This window comes from Heterocephalus glaber, unplaced genomic scaffold (assembly GCF_053883595.1).
Source record: "Heterocephalus glaber isolate CG9 unplaced genomic scaffold, H.glaber_assembly_v1.0 deba00001481, whole genome shotgun sequence".
NCBI classification, from domain to species: Eukaryota; Metazoa; Chordata; class Mammalia; order Rodentia; family Bathyergidae; genus Heterocephalus; species Heterocephalus glaber.
In genome coordinates this window covers 31,608,320-31,629,554 of record NW_028258317.1, presented here as the reverse complement: position 1 = coordinate 31,629,554, position 21,235 = coordinate 31,608,320, and the positions used below count along the sequence as shown (strand labels likewise).

The following is a 21,235-nucleotide window of genomic DNA, read 5'->3' as shown; positions in this document are numbered from 1 at the left end:
CTATTATCTAGAATATATAAAGAACTCAAAATAAAAAAAAGTCAGATCCCCCAAATTTAAAGACCCAATGCAAAAATGGGCATCTGAAATGAAAAGACACTTCTCAGATGAAGAATTAGAAATGGCAAATATATGAAAAAATGTTCAACATCTCTGGTCATTCATGAAATGCAAATCAAAACAATGCTGAGATTCCATCTCCAGAAGGAATGGCTGTTGTCAAGAAATCAACTAAAAACAAAAGCTGGAGGGGCTGTGGGGAAAAAAACCCTTCTCCACTATTGGTGGGAGTGTAGACTGGTGTAACCACTGTGGAAATCAGTGTGGAGATTTCTGAAAAAAACTAGGATTAGAGGTCCCATTTGACCCAGCTATTCCTCTTCTTGGCATCTTCCTGAAAGAATTAAAAGCAGCATACCACAGTGATATATGCACACCCATGTTTATAGCAGCACAGTTTGTAATAACTAAATCTTAGAAACAGCCCAAATCCCCATCAACTGACAAGTGGATAAAGAAGATATGATTTTTTTGTACAATGGAATACTACTCTGCCCTAAAGAAGGATGAGCTTCAGACATTTATAGCTAAATGGATGGACCTTGAGACCATACCCTTAAGTGAAATAAATAGGACACAAATGTGTAAATACTGCATTGTTTCTCTGGTGTGAGAAACCAAAAGTGGAAATAAAGACTGAAATGTATAATGTGTGTTGGGAAATGGGAAGAAAATGTTCAAATGGGAAGGGGAGCAAGGGAGAAAGGGAGGGAGAAAGGAAGGGAGAAGAAAAAAAGTGAAAATAGAAGGAAAAAGTGGAAATAGAGCTTTTGTACATAGGGGAGGGGGTTTGAGGGGGGGAATGAGATAAAATAAAATTTATTAAAAATAAAAAAACTGTATCAGTAGAGACAGAACTTCATTTGTTTTTAGAGTGATTAATTTCAAATAAATTTCATATCTACTCTTAAGCATATACTCAAGAGAACTAAACACTTACATCCTCACAAAAACTTTTTCAGCAGTGTTTGGAGCGTTATTCATAATAGCCCAAAATGGGAACAACTGAAATATCCACATGATATATTCATATAAGGGAGTATTATTTGCTAATGAAAAGGAATGAAGTACTGCTACAAATTGTGATGTGTATGTGCTTTGTAAACATGCTAACTGAAAGAAGCTAGTCGCTAAAGACTATGTATTGTGTGGTTCTTATTATATAAAATCACCAGAATAGGAATTGAAAGTAATCAGTGGTTTCCACGGGGTGGTAGCGAGAGGGAGTCACGAGTGACTGTTTATGGGCATGGGGTTTCCCCTTGGGGTGATGAAGATGCTTTGAAGTTACATATTGATGATGGTTATGCAACCCTATGAATTTCTAAAATCCATTGAGTTGTAATTAGAGTACATTTTCTGGCATGTGATTATATCAATAAATCTGTTATTACAAATTCTTACAAAGCTAAAGTTTTAATTCTCACCCTTTCAATTGTTTTTATTCAAATAAGTTGGGCTTCAGTAACTGGACAGTTATTATCTAGAGATTTCTAGTTCGTCTCATCACACTATACATTTTGTGGTGGATTAGTGATCCACTTGGAATGCCCAGCTGAACTGAGTGAGCATGGTACTGGGTGTGGAAGACCCACCTGAGGATTGTTGCCAATAGCATAAAAGGAGAACTGGAAGGGAAGATTGTGGGCTGTTGATTTTCTTGGAGAAGCTTGCCATGGCTGGTTTTCTGATGTGAACTTGGCTGTTCTCTTCTGAGGAGGAGCTCAGGGCCTTGCTCTCATTGGGAATGGCCACTGTTCTTGTCAGGGGAGCCCTGACATTTACTTTGAGCGTTGCTTCCTGGCTCCTGTGCAGAACCCTCAGCCTGTTGGCACAGATCCTTCATCCCGTCGGTGCAGGCTTTCTGGCTTCCACCACTGGTCTTTGGGCCTCCCTGGAGCAAATCATTGATACAGACTTGCATGAGACATTGCCTTGGGCTCTAGGCCTTCACCTGGAGTTGTTCAGGACATTGCTGGGATCCAGGCTGGCCCTTGGCTGGATTCTACCGGTCTCTAGTGCGCAGACAGATCTATTACATTCCTCTGCATTTGACTTTTTGGGGTGAATATTATAAAATAATCCTATAAATTATGTGTCCCGTATTAAATCTGTTCCCTTGCAAACCCTGACTACAACATATATTTTGAATTTACTAGTAGGCCATGTGTAATTAATATCTGTGTCTTCTCCTAGGCCATGTGTGCATGCAGCTCTGGTCCTAGCTGTACTACTTTAGTTCTGTGGGAAGCCATTTCTCAGATTTAGTAAAGCGTAAGATTGTCACTGGTTATTGCTCAGTTTAGAACTGTCAGGCTACATGTAATTACAGAAGTTATTTATAATTATTAATGAATTCCCTGGCTTCAGCTGAACCAGCTCTGTTCCTATCAACATACTTTCTGTTCCAAACATGAATTGTCCTCTGTCCAAGTCTGCTCTGGGCAGCCTCTGTGAGGGGCTGCAGCTGGGCAAATGCAGTGGCTTTGGTGTCTTTCTTTTTGCTGAGTACTTTTTTAGTGATTGGTGACTTTTTCCAATCACTGCTGCCTATGGATCTTGTTTATTGATCCACTGTTTTTGTACCTTAAGTAGAAATGAGTGGTAAATAAGAGGAAAACTTGTGATAAACGGTTCTAGAGTTCCTTCTAATGACTGTGTTTGTCTTTCTTTAATCCTATTCAAAAATGGGCAGAGAGCTTTTTGACAGGAATTAAAAGTTTTCATTTTGCTGGAAGGAATGATTTCTTGAAATGTAAAATAAAAGTGAATGTCAGAAATATAGTTTTCACAAATATATCTATATCATTTATTCATGTCTTTTTGTGTGTTTATTTTTCAGCTCTCCTATGGGCTTGCATTCCCTGTAACCAGCATTTATGGCTCAGTATTTACAGCATATAGGATTCTTGAAGTGATGAGAGAAGAGTCAGCAGCAGGTGACTGGTTGGCTTGCGTGGAGTCCTTGCTCCCTGTTACTACCACGGTGCCCATGCATGTTGTTCTTTTGCTGACTTACCTCCTCGTGGAAGATCAAGGACCAAATCTTCACCAGATATTAAAGGTCATCAGAGAATTAGCTCAAGCAGATTCCTCAAAGGTAAAGCAAGAAGATAGTGGAACTAGGGGAGCTTAATTGTTGGAATGAGTAGATTATCATTATTATTATTATTATTTTGGTTCTGGGGATCAAACTTGGGACCTTGCGCTTGTGGGGCAGGTGGTGGCACCACTGAGCTAAATCCCTGACCCAGTAGATTATTTTTACATAGTGGATTATGCACATCAAAGTTTTAAATTATACAGTAGTTTTTGTTTCTTTGGGTTTTCTTTTTTATCTTTATCATCTCAATTCTTTCTACTTAATCTGAGTTGATGTATATTTAATGATAAAAATATTTCCTTAATGAAACCACTCTTTGCAAAGAAATCTGCATAGAATGCTATACTGGTTCTTCCCTTTTCTGGTGGATTTGCTAATTTGTAATGATTTTTCTAACTCTTGCAGCCTATTCAAATGTACATATCTTTAATAGTTCTAATATTGATCTTTTAAAGTAGACCAAGATTAATCAATCCAGGATAAAGCTGCCTATGCAATAGGCATTAATATCTTTTTAACATCTTATAATTTGATCCTGTCTTAATTCAATCATTTAATACCCTAAAAAATATGGGGTCCTCACTATCTGTGGTATTAATATACATAGTGGGATGTGCATGTAGATGATCTTTCTTTCTGGCTGCACAGAACTTGAACGTAATAAGCAGTTAGGAACTAAGAAGACTTTCTCCCTTCTGTTTAATCTATGTGTTTAGAATAGTATCCTATGACATCTCTCCCCCTGCCACTGGATAGAATCTCTGGAGTGCATTTCCAGTAAGGTGAGAGTTTCCTAACCAGATGGCTAACCCTGTCCTCTTATTTGTCAGTATGTGTGCTTGTGTTTTATGGCAAGCATCGTGAAGAATACATCTCTTAAAGGAAAAATCATGTGTTTCTAGAGGGAAAAATGATTGTAAGGTTAGGGAAAATGTGTTTAAGATAGGAAGTCAGTGCATTTGAAATTCCTTTTTATACCCAACTTGTCATGCTCATTCCTTTTGTCAAGTAACCAACTGCTGATATCTCACAAAATTTTTTAGCTCTGATCAGTCTTCTCCTGTTCTGATCCTCTAAATGGATCTGTACTGTACTCAGATTAGCTTGATTTCATGGTACATACATAGTGTGAATCATCAACTCAACTTGCTTCCTACTTTATTTCTCCTTTCATTTTCTTGTCTCACTTCTAATCAACGTTTTCTTTTGGTGGTGACTTTTTGTAGGATTATCTCTTTTGAATAGTTGATGCTTAAGTGATGCCTGAAGATTATCTAAAGAAGGATTTCTTTCTTTTTTTTCATTTCTTTTTTCTTTTCTTCTTCTTTTTTTTGGTACCAGGGATCGAACTCGGGTCCTTAAGCTTGCGAGGCAGGCAGCAGAACCACTGAGGCAAATCCCTGGCCCTTAAAGAAGGATTTCTTGAAGTAACGGACCTTGATCTGTGTACACTACTGATATAAAGTGTATATCACAGCTGTTTATTTTCTTTCTGTCAGTGCATTTGGTCTTTGAAATTCTGGGATGATACTTTTGGTTATAAATAGCAGAGACTCATCTTAAAAATACCTTAAATGATTTTTATTAGCTCTCGAATTTAGATCAGTTATGGTCCAGACAGTGTCTTGAAGGTACAGTTTTCTTCCCTCTGTAAATTAGCTGGTGGTCCAAAGCTTTATAACCTTATCTTCACAATCCAAAAGGAAGAGAGATGCAGAGAATGCTCAGATTGGCCTTGCTTGGGCCCTGTGCCCACATTGGCCCAGCCGTCATGCTAGGATAATGAGACACTTTGATTAGCCATCCTAGGTGGAATGGAAATGGGGTCAAGTGTCAGGGCCCTAAAATTGTGCCACCAAGTTCATGTGGAATGAGGTTAACATGATTCACTAAAGGAAAAATTATTTCCTGGTTAGAGTGAAAGTGTTCTAAATAGGCAAAAATGTAGAGGAGAACTTCTCAAACTGTGTTCCAGAGAACACTGAAATGCCGTAAATGTGGCAGGTATGCTGAGATAGCACCCCCTCTCAGCCTTCTAGTACTAAGGTAGTTGTCTCAGCTCAGGCTGCCAGAAAGCCACTGGGTGTTTCATTTATTTACTCTAGAATCCTTGAAAACATTACTTTTCATATGTACCATGAAGCGGAATAGCTTGGGAAGCATTAAAATGACCACCACATTTTGTTTATTTATTCAGTAAATGTTTATTAAGCAGTGCTATAAATTGAAGTCAGTAGTAGCTACACTTCTGTTGATTATTGTTTTGGACACTTTTAAAAGAAATAAACACATCCACTGTAATTGTTCTTTTAAAATGAATCATAGAGGAGAATGTTTAAATGTAGTTACTGAAAATTTTGTGTAAATACAGGCAATATAATTAATAAGAATTTAGAAGTGTTTTAAGGTTTTAGAAAAGGGCACAAGAAGTGTCCTAGAAATAGGAGATTGTCTCCCTCCTTCATTTTTCCTCATGAAGTGACTGACTGTATTATACTGTTTTACTAGACTTTAGGTATAAGGTAAAGCGATAAAAAAAGCGCTCAATGTTGTATTTTGAAAACGCAAGTTTACTATAAATGGTTGGAGTAGATTCAACTGAAATGTATTAAAGTTGTAATTTACTATTGATGATTTCTCTTTCACTTAGTTGATGAGATTATATGAAGTGTGTTTATGTTTCTTGTGATTAGTGCTTTATTACCTTATTAAAAGAGAGGTAATCATTGTCTCAAATTCATGGAAGAGTGCATATGAAAGAAAAGTTTTAGATAGCAGTAAGGCAGGCTAAGTAAGTAGTGAAGATTAGGAATTTCAAGGCTGTTTTTTACCTCTGGTGGTCATCTAGTGTCTATAGTAGGATTTGGTCATCTATAGTATGTTTATCTTAAGTACTATGTTTGAATGACATCTTGACTTATTGTGTAAGACCGAGGGCCTTACCAAATGCTCCGAAGAGCTGACTGCAGCGAAGAACACCCGGGAAGGAACACACCGGACAAGTTGGAAAGTAAAACAGACGACGCACTCCCAAAGCAAAGTAGCTTAGAGAGGCAACTAGCCCAGAGTCTGAGGCTCTTTTTATAGGGGGTTGCAGGGGAAGTTAACAGGCGAAATGTACAGAAGAGAAACAAAGGTTAGTGGTCAGCTGACACGTACTGATGGTCAGCAGATGTTTGTAGATTGTTCTATAGATAGCGGTGTCCGGAACATCCATTTCGAACAAAGAGTTGAGTAATTTACTTTGGGACCTTATGGCTGATACAGATCTTATCTAGTGTCCGGGAACTAGCAAGCATCTTTATCTATTTACTCACATTCAATCACAGTTGGGGCTAGGGGAGTTTTATGATTACAGAGTTATGCAGTCCCACAATTGGAAGAATTCTGCTATAAGAGCTTGTGAGAGAAAATATTTGACAAGTTTGAAAGAAATGAGCCATATATGAAGTATGCATTTGCATTATTGTTGTTCTGTTACTAATTCTAAATGGCAATTACTAAAAATTTGTTTTCAGTACTAATTAATAATAATGCAAATTTCTAATGTCCACTGATAATACTATATTAATGGTCTAAAAAAGGGGGACTTAAAAATGGGATCTTGTTACTTTTTAACCTATCATGAAGTTTGATGGCTCCCTTCCCCAATGTGAGTTTTCATTCTTAGTCTTTCTGGTGTTCTTGTGTCATACATTTTCCATTAGTTTTAGTACATTTAGGGTCGTGGAAGACAGTGAATGTAAGTGGTCTAAAGGGAACTTGAACTTGTGAGTACCATTTTAGCGTTAACTGGATATACATGTTGTCAAAGCCACGACAATATAAATCAACACTCAAAAGAAAAGTAAGAAAGGTGTTTTTGCATATATAGAGCAGTTATTGATAATCCTTATAGGTTATTTTCTCTGTCCCCCTCCTTCTCTCCCACCCTTTCTCCTTCTCTCCCTCTCTCCTCCCCTCTCTTGCCCTCTCTCTCCCTCTCTCCTTCTCTTTATTTTTTTGTTTTGAGACAGGGTCTCACTATATAGTTCAGAGTAGCTTTGAACTCCCTATGTAGCCCAGTGTATGGCCTCAAACTTGTAGTGATCTTCCTACCTCAACCTTCTGAATGCTAGAATTAGGGGCATGTGCCACCATACCTGGTGATGCTTATAGTTTTCTTATCCAGACATTATGAGAGTTACTTTGCAGAAGATACAAGTTGAGGTCAGGTGGCACTCAGTAAAAGCTCAGTGGTTTTACATTCGGGAATGACTGTCTTAAAGAAATCTGGGGAAAGATCCAAAAATGAGGATCCTGAGTGAATTCCCATAAAAGTCATGAAAGCTTTAAATTTTATTTTATTTTATTTTAAAGTTAGATTTTCATATAATAGTCTTTGTTTATATTAGGGCTGGGGATTTAGCTCAGTGGTTTCGCTGCCTGCTGTGCAAGCGCAAGGACCCGAGTTCTATCTCCGGTACCAACAAAACTAAACAAAACAAAAATATACTAAATGAGAGTTCTACTTCCTAAATTAGTGGGGTTTTCCCACTAATTTACCAAATAGGATTTGGTAGATTCATGTGCTTTTTGATTATTTTAAAACAATAATTCCCACCTTTCTGATACTGTAAAGTTATTTCCTGCATGTTTAGATGTGAGTCATCCATACTGCCTTCAGAGATGCTGAAGTGACAACTGAAGCTGATCTTAATCCTTTCATTGTCAGAAAGCTACTTTCCTACCTCTGTGGTTTGTTTAGGATCTGGCCACATCTGGTATAAAATCAGTGGTAGTGAATGTTGAGCATAGGCTCTGCTGAGTTAATTTGGGGTTAATGTGGATTTCCAGGCCTAATGAGGACTTTTTCTGAATCTTAATTTATGGCCCTGGCCCTTTCAAGGGTGTTGGCATGTCTTAGTTTGAACTTTTAGCCAGTGACTGACCCACCTATGTAACATGGCTATGGACAGTTAGGAAATGTTGAGACTGGTATCCCCTCCTTAAGAAATTACTGACCCAATCAACAAATACTGACTGACCTTCTGCCTCTCTGTGCATGTGTACCTGCTGCAGTGACATCTCACTTGTTCAGAACCATGTCTGGCTCTGTGATCTGCACTGAGTACTTCAAGTACATCCTTAACAAGTACATAACATTGCCTCTGTGCCACTTTTCTCATCCATCCCATGTGCCTGATTGTCTTGCTTCTAATACTCTCAGCCACAGCACTACTTTTTTTGTGTGTGTGGTACCAGGGATCAAACTCAGGACCTAGCACTTGCCACACAGCACTAATTTTAATTTCTCTTCCTGTCATTTTCTTTCTTCTTTCCCAACTCTGATCTTGGCTTTCCGTAATAGTCCTACCATAATTACTCTGGGAGCTTCTGTATCTGCCTTGGATACCTCTTTTAGGCCCCATGGTATTTCTCTAGCTTTTGGCTCCTTCAGAAGAAAAGGATATTACTCGTAAAATTTTCTCTTGTGTCTTCCTTTCTTTCTTCTCTGGGCTCCCTGACGGCTGTTAGTATTGAGCTATAGTAGGATATATTGAGGATAGTAGAAGTGTTGGAGATTTTTTTTACATAGCCTTTTGATCCTACAAAAGCCTTATAAGACTTATCAGAGGCCTAGTAGTATGTCTTATAAATATATGTAGAAAGGATATCTAACCAAAGATTGTATTCTCTTTTAGGAATAAAGCTGCTTGTTAGTATTTTCAGCCCTGAGAAAATACACGTTTCCCCTATGTTTCTACTTATATATGGTTAAGGGTCTGTGGCAAGATTAAATTCTTAGAGTAGAGGATGGGAGGGAAACAGGGAGGGTAGATACAAAACATAATTAGATAGCAAAAATAAGTTCTAGCATTCTACAGCACAGTAGGATGACTATAGTGTACAACAATGTATTATATATTTTATAGATAACTAGGAGCAAGGGTTCTGAAGGTTCCCAACATGCAGGAGAAATGCTTAAGGGGATGGAAATGCTAATAACTCTGATTTAATTATGCATTGTATGCATGTATGAAATTGTCACATGGTACCCCATAAATGTGTACAATTATGTGTCAATTAAAAATTTAAAAAAATATTTAATATCTGAGTGAACATTAACCACAGAGATTACTAATTTTTAGCTATGCTGAGATGATTTAGTATCTTACTTTTAAGTGGAATTACTCCAATATTTTGTATAAGGCATATCAACTTTTTAATTAATTTTTAAAATGCACTGTGTTAAAGAGCAAAAGCTTTACATTTTTAAAGAATTCTGACTGATACATAAAATGTAAAATTGTACATATTACCAGTTGATCAACCTTTCTCTGTCCCTCTACCCTGACTGATAACTACCATTGTATTTTCAGTGTCTGTGAGATTGACTTTAGATTTCACATGAGTGAAATCAGGTGGTAAAAAGCTTATAAATTTGATTTTAGATAACCACATCTTCCTTCCTTAAAACCTACTCTCATTGATGGATTTTACAAAGTGAATTTCATGAAACTCAATGCCCCTTTCAGACACTTTGGTAACCATTTATCTTTGTCTTGTGTAGAAGTAGTGATGTTTTATATTTGTTTATTTTGTTTTGTATTTATTTGCATTTTATAACTGATGTCTTTTCTCTTTTGCTTATTAAGTCTAGATCTTGTGTAGTGAGAATAATTGTGATCTTTGATCATTTGATTTTTTTTCTCTTATAATGTTTTTGGGGCTTAAGTTTTTCCATTTGTAAAAGTGTACATATATTTGAGCCATTAAAAATCACTTATGTGGGTAGGTTCATGGCCCATGACTTTCTGGTCTTTTCAAAGTTATTTATAATTAAATAGTAAAGTTGACTATCAGGGCAGAATCCTATGATGGTTCTACTTAAGGTTGTAAGCCATATTTTAACATGGAAAATGAATAGAAAATGTGTGAAATTTAATGGTCTATAAGTTACTGCTGTGAGAAAATATATTCCTTAAAAGAACTTGCACGAACAGTCTTTGGACACTTTGCAGTCTGTTCTGTTGTCACTGAGCTCTATGAATTACCATCCGTTGAAGTTAGCCTGCTTCCTGTGTTCTTTACACCAGCAAAAAGGAGCTAAAATGTACAGTACTTTTAATAAAAACCCTTAGAGATAAGTGTTGAACTACTGTTCCCTGGTAGCTATAACACTGATAGTGCCTAGAGAAAAATCAGGATGAGCCCATGAGCATGCAGCCATTAGACAAAAGGAGTCACAGACCAAAATACAAGGGCAAGATGCATCTACCCACATCCTGTGGCAGTATGTTTACTGCTTTTGTATACACTCTTCATAGATAGGTGTAGAATAAAATGTTTATGTTTTCCTGATTGTATGCATGAAGCCAAGAGTTTATACTCAAGGAAGCAGTTCTATGTCAATTTCTTGCCATTCCTGGGTATTAATATTGGGCTGAGTTATTTCTTAGAATCTGCAGGTTAGAAATTACTAAAATTCTCATTGAAGGTATGTTTGATTGCAGTTTTTCATTTCAACCCATATTATTGTTATCTACTGGCTAATACACTGAAACAAAATGGCCTGAACATTGAACATGAGAAAGGATGGGGCTGGGTTTGATGAGGAAGGGTTCAATGCTGCATTCAGAGAAGTGAATCTGTCTGCTTCTGTCTGAATTTTGGGCACCAGTAGGTTCATCTTTTGGCTAAAACTCTGAAGAGGTTGGACTTCTAGTGTTGTGGAAAGGCTCCAAAAGAAGAGTCAGAGAAGACTTTGTGGTATTTTGAACTTTATTATAGGCACAAGAAGTTCTGCTCAAAAGGAAACTATGCTGAAGTACACTGTTGCCAGGAGAAAAATTAGTCAGAGAAGAGGGAAGGATGAAGATAAGATTTGTTCCTTGCTGACTTGTGCCATCCAGATACTCTAAGGTGGGTCTGCCAGTTGACACACTTCACCATTCTTCAGACCTTCAAAGCAGACTAGAGTCTTATCTGAGAGAACATTTCTTCACATCTCAGAAGCATCCTATGCCAGACCCTTACAACCACTTGACTTTGGTTGATAAATATCAGTGGGTAAATGGGGCCTACCAGATTATAAGAAAAATTTAATGAATTTTATAAACAAAAAGTATATATCCTTGTCTATCTACAGATATATATATATATATAATGTGTATATATATATGTATGTGTGTGTATATATATATACACATATATATATACATATATATACATATATATATGTGTGTATATATATATATATATGTATGTGTATATATAGTTGTTTTTTGTTTTTGTTTCTTTGGGTTTTTCTTTTTGGTGCTGAGAATCAAACCCAGACCCTCACATATGCTAGGCAAGCGCTACACCACCACCAGCCGCTATGCGTATTTGTATCATACAAAAATAATGTTGTGAGAAAGAAACATTTGAGAACGAGGGATTCTAGAAATTAAAAATGTGATTGCCACAGTAGATATATGGTATCTAGATGAGAGAGTTATAGAATGTTTTAACCCATTTTTAGAATACGAAGATGAAAATTAAACAGAAGTGAAGGTATTGGGGATCAATCCTGGAATTCTAAGATCTTTCTAACAAGATTAGATGGGAGGATCGGGAAAAAGAAGGACAGAAACCTAAAATATGACAGAAAACTCTTTCACTGAGCTGAAAAGTGACACAGACTACAAGTTGATAGGATTCTCCAAAAGTCAAGCAGCACAAATGCCCCAGAACTTTCAGGATAAAGAAAAAAATCTTAAGAGATTGCAGAGAAAAATGGGAAATGAAAAACTTACTTAAAATCATAGATTTCTCTCTAGCAGTACACTGGGTACCAGAATACTTTATTGTCTTTTAGTTTCTCAAAACAATTTTGAACCTGCCGTATACTTCCCCTTCTTCTACCTTTTATGAATAATGGCAATAAAGGTTTTTTCAGATGTGGAAGAATTCAAGAATATATCTTGTTTGCTGATTTTATTGCTGTTGGGGAGGGATTCTCCAGTATGTATTTTGGGAAAATAAAAAATCAAAGAAAGCGTAGAGAAATGTTGAATCATGATCAGAATATCCAGTAAATCTGATGGTTAATTTGAAATAATTATTTATATAAATCAACTAAAATCTTAGTTGATTAAAACACGGGAAGTGGTACAGTGGGCAGAGTGAGAGTATGTTAAGGTAGAGGAGTTGTGTTTTGAAATTAGTAGTTGTAGATGTTGGTAGAAAAGTAAGCTTAAGTGTTACCTTGCTAGTAGCAAGCAGTGATGTATCTAATTTCCAAGTAAATAAAGCAAAAAAATTAGAACTCTAAAAGGTAGCAAATATTGACAAAATAAGATGCCGGGCATTAGTTCAAATGTACCAGTTATTATAAATACTATGAATAAATTTAATTCCTTTATCAAAAGACTCCTATTGGATTAAGAAAAGTTTTACACTTTTTCTAAGAGGCAAAGCAGAAGCAAGTGACACCAGTTGATAAGTGGTGAAAAAGAAAATCTTGGTAAATGTTTAAGAAAATACAAGAAATGGTAATATTATCATCACGGATAGATGAAACAGAACACAAGGAAAAAACCTTACATAGAATAAAGGGGGTGTTTCCCTCTGATAAATGGGAAAATTCCAAGTCAGCAAGTCCATTGACGTAAAGAGGAAAAATCTGCGTGATGTCAATTTTAATATTGTTGTGGAAGTTCAGGACATTGTTAATTCAGGGGGCAAAAAGCTATGTGTTTATAAAAAGGGGAAAACCTCAAAGCTCTTAATATTTAGATAATTAAAAAATACAAGAAAATTTAATGGAAAATTCTTGCTTTTAGAATGGATAGGATAGTTTAACAGGGTGCCCCAATATAAGACCAGTATATAAAATTAATTGATTTGTTTTGTTGTTTTTTTTGAGACAGGGTCTTGCTATGTAGTTCAGACTGGCCTTGAACTTACTAGGTAGACTAGGCTGGCCCTGAACTTGCAGTGATTCTCATGGCTCAGCCTCCCAAATGCTGGGATTACAGGTGTGTACCACCATGCCTGATTTAAGACCAATTGATCCCCCACCACCACCCAATACCTGAAATCAAACTCAGGACCTTGTGCTTACCAGGCAGGCATGGCACCACTAAGCTACATCTCTAGCCCCTCCAATTGATTTATTTTCAAAAACAGTAATTTGGAAAAGATTAGCAATATATGGGAAGATATCACTTATAAACTGCACAGAAAGTATAACTTGGAATATTAGAAATGTGTAAAAACTGTTTGATAGATTTCATAACACTTTATCAAAACACATAATGGCTGTGTATGATGCCTTAGATTGGAGTTCATTTTACGAATACTGTACTGTATCATTGGTTAATTTGAGGTTTAATGATCTTTTGATTGTAAGATACTTGTTTTTGATATTCCATTAATTATCCTTAATTCTGATTGATGTCAACAAGTTCACTGCAGAAAGATATTTAATGAATAAGTTTTACTTGCTGTGCTGCAGGTCCCAAAGGTCCCAAAGTGGAGTGTTGGCAATGTTTGCCAGCTCGATCACTTTCTGTGCTCTGTTGAGTAAGTCAGTTACAGGGTTTTGGTAACCAGGTTGATGCTTTGGAAGAAATTGTTCATTATTCCTAGGATCTAGTGCCAAATAGGCTTAATCATTGTCTACTCATTTGAGACGACTTTCTGAACAGAGTAATGCACAGTGCAGTAGCCAATACTTATGCTTATCATGTACCAGACATTATTCCATCATTTTATTTGCATATGTTAACTGAATTGACTGCACACAGCCTTTTGAGGTTGGCACTGCTCCTGTTTAGGCACTAAAGAATCAAATTTGACCAACTTCCCTCAAGTCAGCTAATACTCATGATTATTTTTACCTCTGTTATACTTGCTTACAGTGACCTTTGTAATTAGGCAAATCACTTAAATAGAATCCACATACACACACAGAGCCATGACTTCTATACGTTCATAGCAAAAGGAAGAGATCAAGAAGGTCCAAGTGAATCAGTGTCCAAAAACATGCTTACTCGGGCTTATTGCCTAATGGTCTAAAGTTATTATTTTATTTTTCTTTTTATAATGTTCATAATTAGAAGATTCTGAAATTTAAAGAAACTTTTTTGGTTTGGTTTTTTTTTGGTACTGGGGGTCGAACTTGGGTCCTTGCCCTTGGGAGGCAGGCAGTGGAACCACTGAGCTAAATCCCCGGCCCTAAAGAAACTTTTAGTAAACAGAGTAGATTTTTGTATTCTCTTTGTTCTGAAAACAATCATTTATGGAATGTTGAGAAAACTATACCTTGTTTATTAGGGTTGAATCATTGAAAAAGTTTCACAAGGTATACTGTCAGTTTGAGCTCTTGAGTATTCATGCCAAAGAGGATACACATTTTGACTGAAACTCTGGATAAAAAGAGAATTATTGAGTTGTTCATGGTTTAAGTGTACTCTTGTGCTAAGTACTGTGATGCAGGGAAGCAGGGTGCCTTGCAGGCCCACAAGAGGGCAGGTAATCCTACAGAGGCGGCATAAGTCTCGCAGGAGTAGTTGCTAGAGAAATAAGGTTCTTTGAAGTGCACTGGAAGGAGCATATTGACTTTTTATCACCTAGGAAGTTTAAAAATTTTTTATAAATGACATATGGTTCTCTTTGAATACCATTGTTGAGCAGATAGTGGAAAAAATTTCTGGTCTGTTCAGGAGTAGTTTTTGTTTTAACATTGTTTATCATAGTTACAGTAGCAGGCCTTTCTTTAGTATTTCAGATTTAACTTTCTTGTTAGGGAGTCAAAGAGAGCCAGCAGCACATAGTCACAATGATAGCTACCATATGATGCTTGTCATTACGATATTGATTTGGGGTCATGATTTGGGGGAAAGCTCAATTCCAGATTGCTTAAAGTTGTATAGCTCTGTTAATTTCTTCACCAGAAGTTTTGAGACTTTTGCTATCCTTTAATCTGTTGAATACACTGGGCTTCTACCCCACCAATGGCAATTTTGAACATTTCATGGTAGACAGTATTACAGACTCTTGTCAGTTTTTCAGAATGGTTAATGTAAAGAAGTTGGGTATTTTGCAGTCAGTTGGTTTAAAATGTGTAGATGTAGCTACAAACTAAGTGGAACCAGACCCAAAGTTAAGAAGTGACTTGGAATGATTCCTGTATCGCAGGCTTATGGTGTATTGGTTGGACTTTTGGAGACCCTGTGTCCCGTCATCCTTGCTTGCTACCATTCATGTGGGAATGCATCACTTCTGCATATAAGATGATTTGCAGACCACCCCCCTGTCTCAAAAGAAAGCAAGCATATAAAAATATTTGTAACCTGAATTTATCATGAAGAATCAAATAGTACTAAAGCTGATTGAGATTAATAAGGACAAATTAGCATTTTAAAGTGTCATATAGTTATTGTGAATATAAGCTGTCTTCAGAGGGGATTTTTGAGTAGATACAATTAGATTTAGGATTCATAAAGGAATTCATTAACAGACACTATATCTTATATGTTTCTGCCTCACAGTAATTTTGGACAATTTCTGGGTTTTATCGACTGATTGAATTAATGTATTTATTAGATAAATCTGTCTATTATTAGAGAAATCTACTTACTTTTATTAGATAAATCTAGAACCAATAAACTATTTTCCAGTATTATCACGTGTTTGTAAACTGATAGAGCATTAAGGAGTCCAGGGACAGTTTTAGATTAAGGTTCTATTAGAGTAAAATCTTATTAAATGAATCTATTAATATAGGGCTCAGGGTAATTTAGAATTAAAACATAAGCATGTGTTGAAGCTACTATTCTAGACAGTTTAGATTTCCTCATTTACATCAGTACAATGAATGTGCCAATTTAAAATGATTGAATTATCTATTAAAACATCAACAGGGGTGGTACTTGGAAACACTTGGCAAATTAGTTTGTTACAGTGTATATGTGAAAGTAAATGAATTTAATTTCTTTAGCATTTTTCCTTAATTCAGTCTTGCCTACCTTCATTATTTCTAGTAATCTGAATTATTATAATTATACTAGTGATATTTTACTGTGTGTTTACTTAGTGTCAAATTGCATTCAATTTTTAATTGTAGAGGTGAAGCTTGATCTGTGTTAAGTGCAATTATAATTCAGTTTGAAATGTTGTGGACACCTTGTTTTTTTTTTTTGGTACCAGGGATTGAACTCATGTCCTTGTGCTTGCGCAGCAGGCGGTGAAACCACTGAGCTAAATCCCCGGCCCTGGACACCTTGTTTTTATTAGGTCCCATTTTATTTATTAAGCATTTTCAAGTATTTAATCATTCAGCATATGTTTATAGTCTTTGCCTTCAAAAATGGCAGGGCATGGTAGGTTGACAGAGGCATCAAAAATTACTCTTCTGTACACGGTAACAGTTGACTTCTGGCGGGATTTAAGTGCCCCTGCAACATAGATGAAGGGGCCCATAAGTTTCCCTGAGGCCCTTGGGAAAGGAAAACATTCTAAGCAGGCTAAGGAATGTACGAAAAGGTACTGGTGTGTGGCGGCTTGCAGTGGGGTAAGGAGAGTACAAGTCATTCTCATTAAAATGCAGTGTATAGGGCAAGGGAAGGTGTTCCTGGAATGGAGACAGATATTCAAAAGCAGGGTCCTGAAGAGCCTTGCAGTCTGGGAAGAAATGAGAATTTAAAGTACTAAGCGGAGATGAAGCTATACAGCAAGATGGTAAGGTAGAAGTTTTGGTGGAGCCCTTAATATACCAGATTATCAGACAGAACCCTCAGCAGAACTTGCAGCTCAGTAAGAATAAACTTAGATGTGTAAGAACTATAATTTTAATGATACAGAAGTTTGGAAATGAGAGAGTAGGTGAAGAGAAGTGGGGGGATTCATGAGAGAAAATTGTTGAAGAGCTATGAGTTCCACAAATTTCAGCTCCTTATCTCAAGCCTAGTGATAGGGATTCATTCATCTTACCCCCTACCACATTCCTTCTTTCCCCTAAGTTCCACTTGATGTGTGTCCCTTCCAGTTAGGGTCCATGGGTTGGATACAGTGAATTGGGTATTGCCTGAAAAACCTACAAAGGAGTGATGGGGTGGCTGGCTGAAGTGAGGGAGAGAGTACTGGAATTGGCTTACATACCTGGAACTTGTCAAAGCATAAGACATGTTAGCATTTCCCATAGCAGAATGTGGGCAGCAAGAGAATTACAGTGGGATTGTCTTAGATCTTGTAGCGCTGCTTAGAAGACTGTGCAGACCTCTGCTAAAAGAATTAGGACTCCCAGGGCTGGGGAACCACTGAACCAGAAGAGAGTGTCTCACCTGTACCCAAAGTCTAAAGAGAACTTAATTTTGCAGGTTTGGTCTGCTTGTCATGCAGGAGAATCCCTTTGGGGCCTATAAGGTATAAAGACACCCCACCCTGCAGTGGAGGAGTGCTGATACTGTTTCCCAGGGGGGCCAGCCCCATGCAGAGATGACTGGAGGCCGTGCTTCAGCATCAATGAAAAGTTGCAAGGTTGAGGGAAGCCCTGAGAATTCTGCCACACATCACTGTAGCCTTGCTAGGGGGATTCTGATGTAGCCTTCCTAAGCTCTTCATCATGGGAGGGAGAAATGTGTAGATATTCTCAGGCTCAGTCTTCTGCAGACATTTGATGCTACTGGGCCACTTATGGTAGTAGATCAACATCACAATATGGTCAGCTTATTTCACACCTTTACCTTTGGTTTCCACTTTTAAATTTTTTTATGCTTTGATTGATGGTGTCAACTTGAGAAGTGTCGTTAGGAGAAGCCTAGTGAAATCTGCTCAGCAATTCCATGCCCTAGGGAGGCTCTTCCTCACTTAGGGTGTGGAGGACCCATCCTAGGGCAGCTCCTTAACTGGATGTTAAAAAGGGGAAATGAAGAAGGCTGAGGCTGCTGCTGTTCCTATGGAGGAGCTCCTGGCTTCACCTTTGCCGACATCTCCCGGCTTCCAGTGCAGACTGAGGCTTCTGGCGAGGATCCTTCAGCCTTCCGGGGTAGACTCTTCAGCCTCCATCACAGACCCATCAGTCTCCTGATAGGACTGGCATGGGACACCACAGTGAGCTCCAAGCCTTCCAGCAAATCCTTCGGTCTCCAGTGTGCAGACAAACCCTCTGCATTCTTCCTCATCCGGCTCTGGGCTGCCATTGTGAACCAGTCTTGCAAAATCATGTATGTTTGTGTATCTTGAGTTACATCTGTTTCTCTAGTAAGTACTGACTATTCACTAAGTTTTACCAACAGAGGCCTCAAAATTCACTTTGGCTAAAGCTTTTTTCAGCAATGTCATACAGTCTTTATAATTAATGGTACATTGTTGAAATATTACGAAGCATAAAAGTAATTGCAATAATCAAGTTATAAGTAATATATATGTATTATATATATAAAGAACCTTGTATACATTTCTTTTGCCTTGTGGAGAATCCTTGGTGCTTGTATTACAGCACTCAGTGAGCATTTAATAATGAAGTCTTAACTATTTTTTGAAGCCACAGAGGGTTCAGGCAATGGCCTGCAAAATTGCTGAAGAAAGTCTGGGAATCACTTTTGAAACAGTAGAAAAATGAAGACTCATACATGCATGTATTAGGTTGTCTTAAATCAAACCCTAACTGATGTTGTAGTGACATGTGCTGTTTGTGACAAACTTAATACAATCCTTCTAATCGGATGAATTGTCTTGTTTGTGTAAAAACTGTTATTACACTGTGTGTGAAACCAACCATGCTGCAGGGGGAAAAATTAAATCGCCTGACTGAGAAGTCACTTGTGAATAGTAGACAGGATCTATTACCATTATTAGAGACTCTGGAGGACATTCACCCTTTTATGGTCTTTCAGTTGCTGGGATGAAATAGTTTAGTGAATGACACCCTTCTGGGAAATCCTCCTAAAGATTCATTCTTTGCTCTTTGTATGTAGAAAAATGTGAGGGGCAGAAGGAAAAAAATTACATTATTCCTTTCAGATCACTTAAAAATTTTACCTACTTTGATTTCTTATGATAGCAGTTGCCTTTAAATGTTCCTCATTACACCATTTCTTAATCCATGTCTATTAGGGCCACATGTGGGTTTTGTAACATATCATGCACATTCAGTAACCTTTTCTTTAGGGAAATTCATGATATTCAGACACTAGGGTAGCTGTGGTTTATGTCAGAGTTTGTATTAAGTACGTTAAGGTAAATGAAGTGAAGAGTCTGTCTACTTATTTATTTTAAGAGTCTTTAGTGTATCTACGGAGTATCATATGAGTGTATATGGCAACTATGGTGGTAAATATTTTAAGACATGTTTTCAGAAGTGAATGAATAAATATTGATCTGAAGTGATGCTTTCTAGTACCGTTATTAAAGTGGGAACCAGAGTTCCCTTCCAATAAATCATACTTACTATAAACTGTCCATTTCTATATTATGGTTTGTTACCACTCTGGAATTTTCTTTTTGCTAGATGGTTGAGATTAGTTTTTGTGGGGACAACGCCAACATAATGTAGTCAGGGATAGCTTTGCAAATAATTTGCTTGTCTTTTTTTTTTTTTGGTACTGGAATCGAACTCTGGACCTTGCGCTTGTAAGGCAGGCGCCGGAACCACTGAGCTAAATCCCTGCCCTAGCTTTGCAAGTAATTTGGGTAGAAATTTTTTTGTTATTAATTTAGAAGAAAAATATCTCACTTTTTTCTCTTCCTATTATTTGATTTCCAGCATCTTTTATTCTCTTCTAAAGCTTCCTTACTTTATGCCCAAAAGCTATGGAACTGTTAGAGTGACGTGAATAGGCATGTAAATTTTGTTGGATTACTCAGTGTCTGCTTTTGTTAAAGATATTTTGATGAATTCATTAAGACATATCTGTTGAAATGGGGGTTGGGAAGGAGGAATAGAGGAAAGGGAATACAAGGTCAAGAATAATACATTGATATTTGAGTTTCATCTGGAACAAAAATAATTTTGTAAAATGGTAGCCAGAAACCCTTTGTCAAGTTGCTAATGAGAGACTTGACCTAGCTGCTGCAGCAGCAACATCTTTGGGGATGATGAGAGATGCAGAATGCACTGTTGCTAGGCAACTCTGGGCTGCCTTTAGAGCAAGTTCATATGTGCTAAGAGCTAATGAAGCCTCATGTCTGCTCTTTGAAGCCGTTCAAAAGCCAATGAAGACATACCCAGACATTTAGTATTTACAAGTGCCTGAACCATTCTTGTCATGTCATTTACTCATTAAAAATTAAGTCGACCATTTAGTGTGTCCTGAATATTTCTTTATTTTTTAAGGTGGGTCAAGGTTTGAGCCCTAATAAGTATATTTTCACAAAGGAGCTCAGTGAAGATGATTTAGCTCTGATTGGTGCTATTTAAATTATTGTATAGGAAGGCTTATTTTTAATGTTAATGTCTTTTTTTTTCCTTTTTAAAAGTGGCAAGTAGCTAGAGCCTGCCTCTTCAAGCCTTTTAGAAATGTATAAATCATACCACCTGCATGGCTTGTTCAGCCCCAGGCCATTATCTCTGAAGATCTCTGAAGAATGAATTTTGAAGGTGGCCTATAGCTAATGACCCCCACCTCTTCCACCCACATCCAAGACACTCAGAGCATGATTAAAACCTGTTCAGGGGCATCCCCCTGTATCAAGTAATGAATCTAGGTCAGTGGTGGCGAAACTATGGCACCCGCTCCCCAGTGGGTTGTTTGTTATCACTGAAAGCTCTGGCAGGATCACCATCACTGATCCAAGTACTTTGAAGATCCCACCCGACCTCTAATAACCTCATGGTGCCATTGTCAGTCTCTGATAACCTCTCAGGAGTGTTGTGAGGATTAAGAAATTCTATATACACGATAAAACATTATAAAGTTTTATGCAGGTGTAGTTTTTATACATTTAATTCCAAATGACTGCCTAAATTCAACATGAATTTTGTGTTACTAGATTATTAGCTGTGAGTCAGGTTTGATAATTTTGTAGGATATACAATAATTATAGTGGGATTTATTTGTTAACAGGCTTTAGCTGATACTTGTTTATATTTTGGTTGCATTA

General features: G+C 37.2%; 1 protein-coding gene across 22 annotated transcripts in view; it reads left to right on the top strand.

Moving 5' to 3' along the window:
• Positions 1–21,235, top strand: part of Focad (focadhesin) — a 357,541-nt gene that overhangs the window by 138,577 nt on the left and 197,729 nt on the right. For 20 of the 22 annotated variants that reach the window (XM_087183409.1, XM_087183408.1, XM_087183405.1 and 17 more), the window contains one exon: positions 2,903–3,160. The exons of the other annotated variants lie outside the window; for them this stretch is intronic. In XM_087183409.1, the coding sequence (XP_087039535.1) occupies positions 2,903–3,160 (258 nt within the window). The remainder of the gene's footprint in view (positions 1–2,902; positions 3,161–21,235) is intronic. 22 annotated transcript variants of the gene reach the window in all.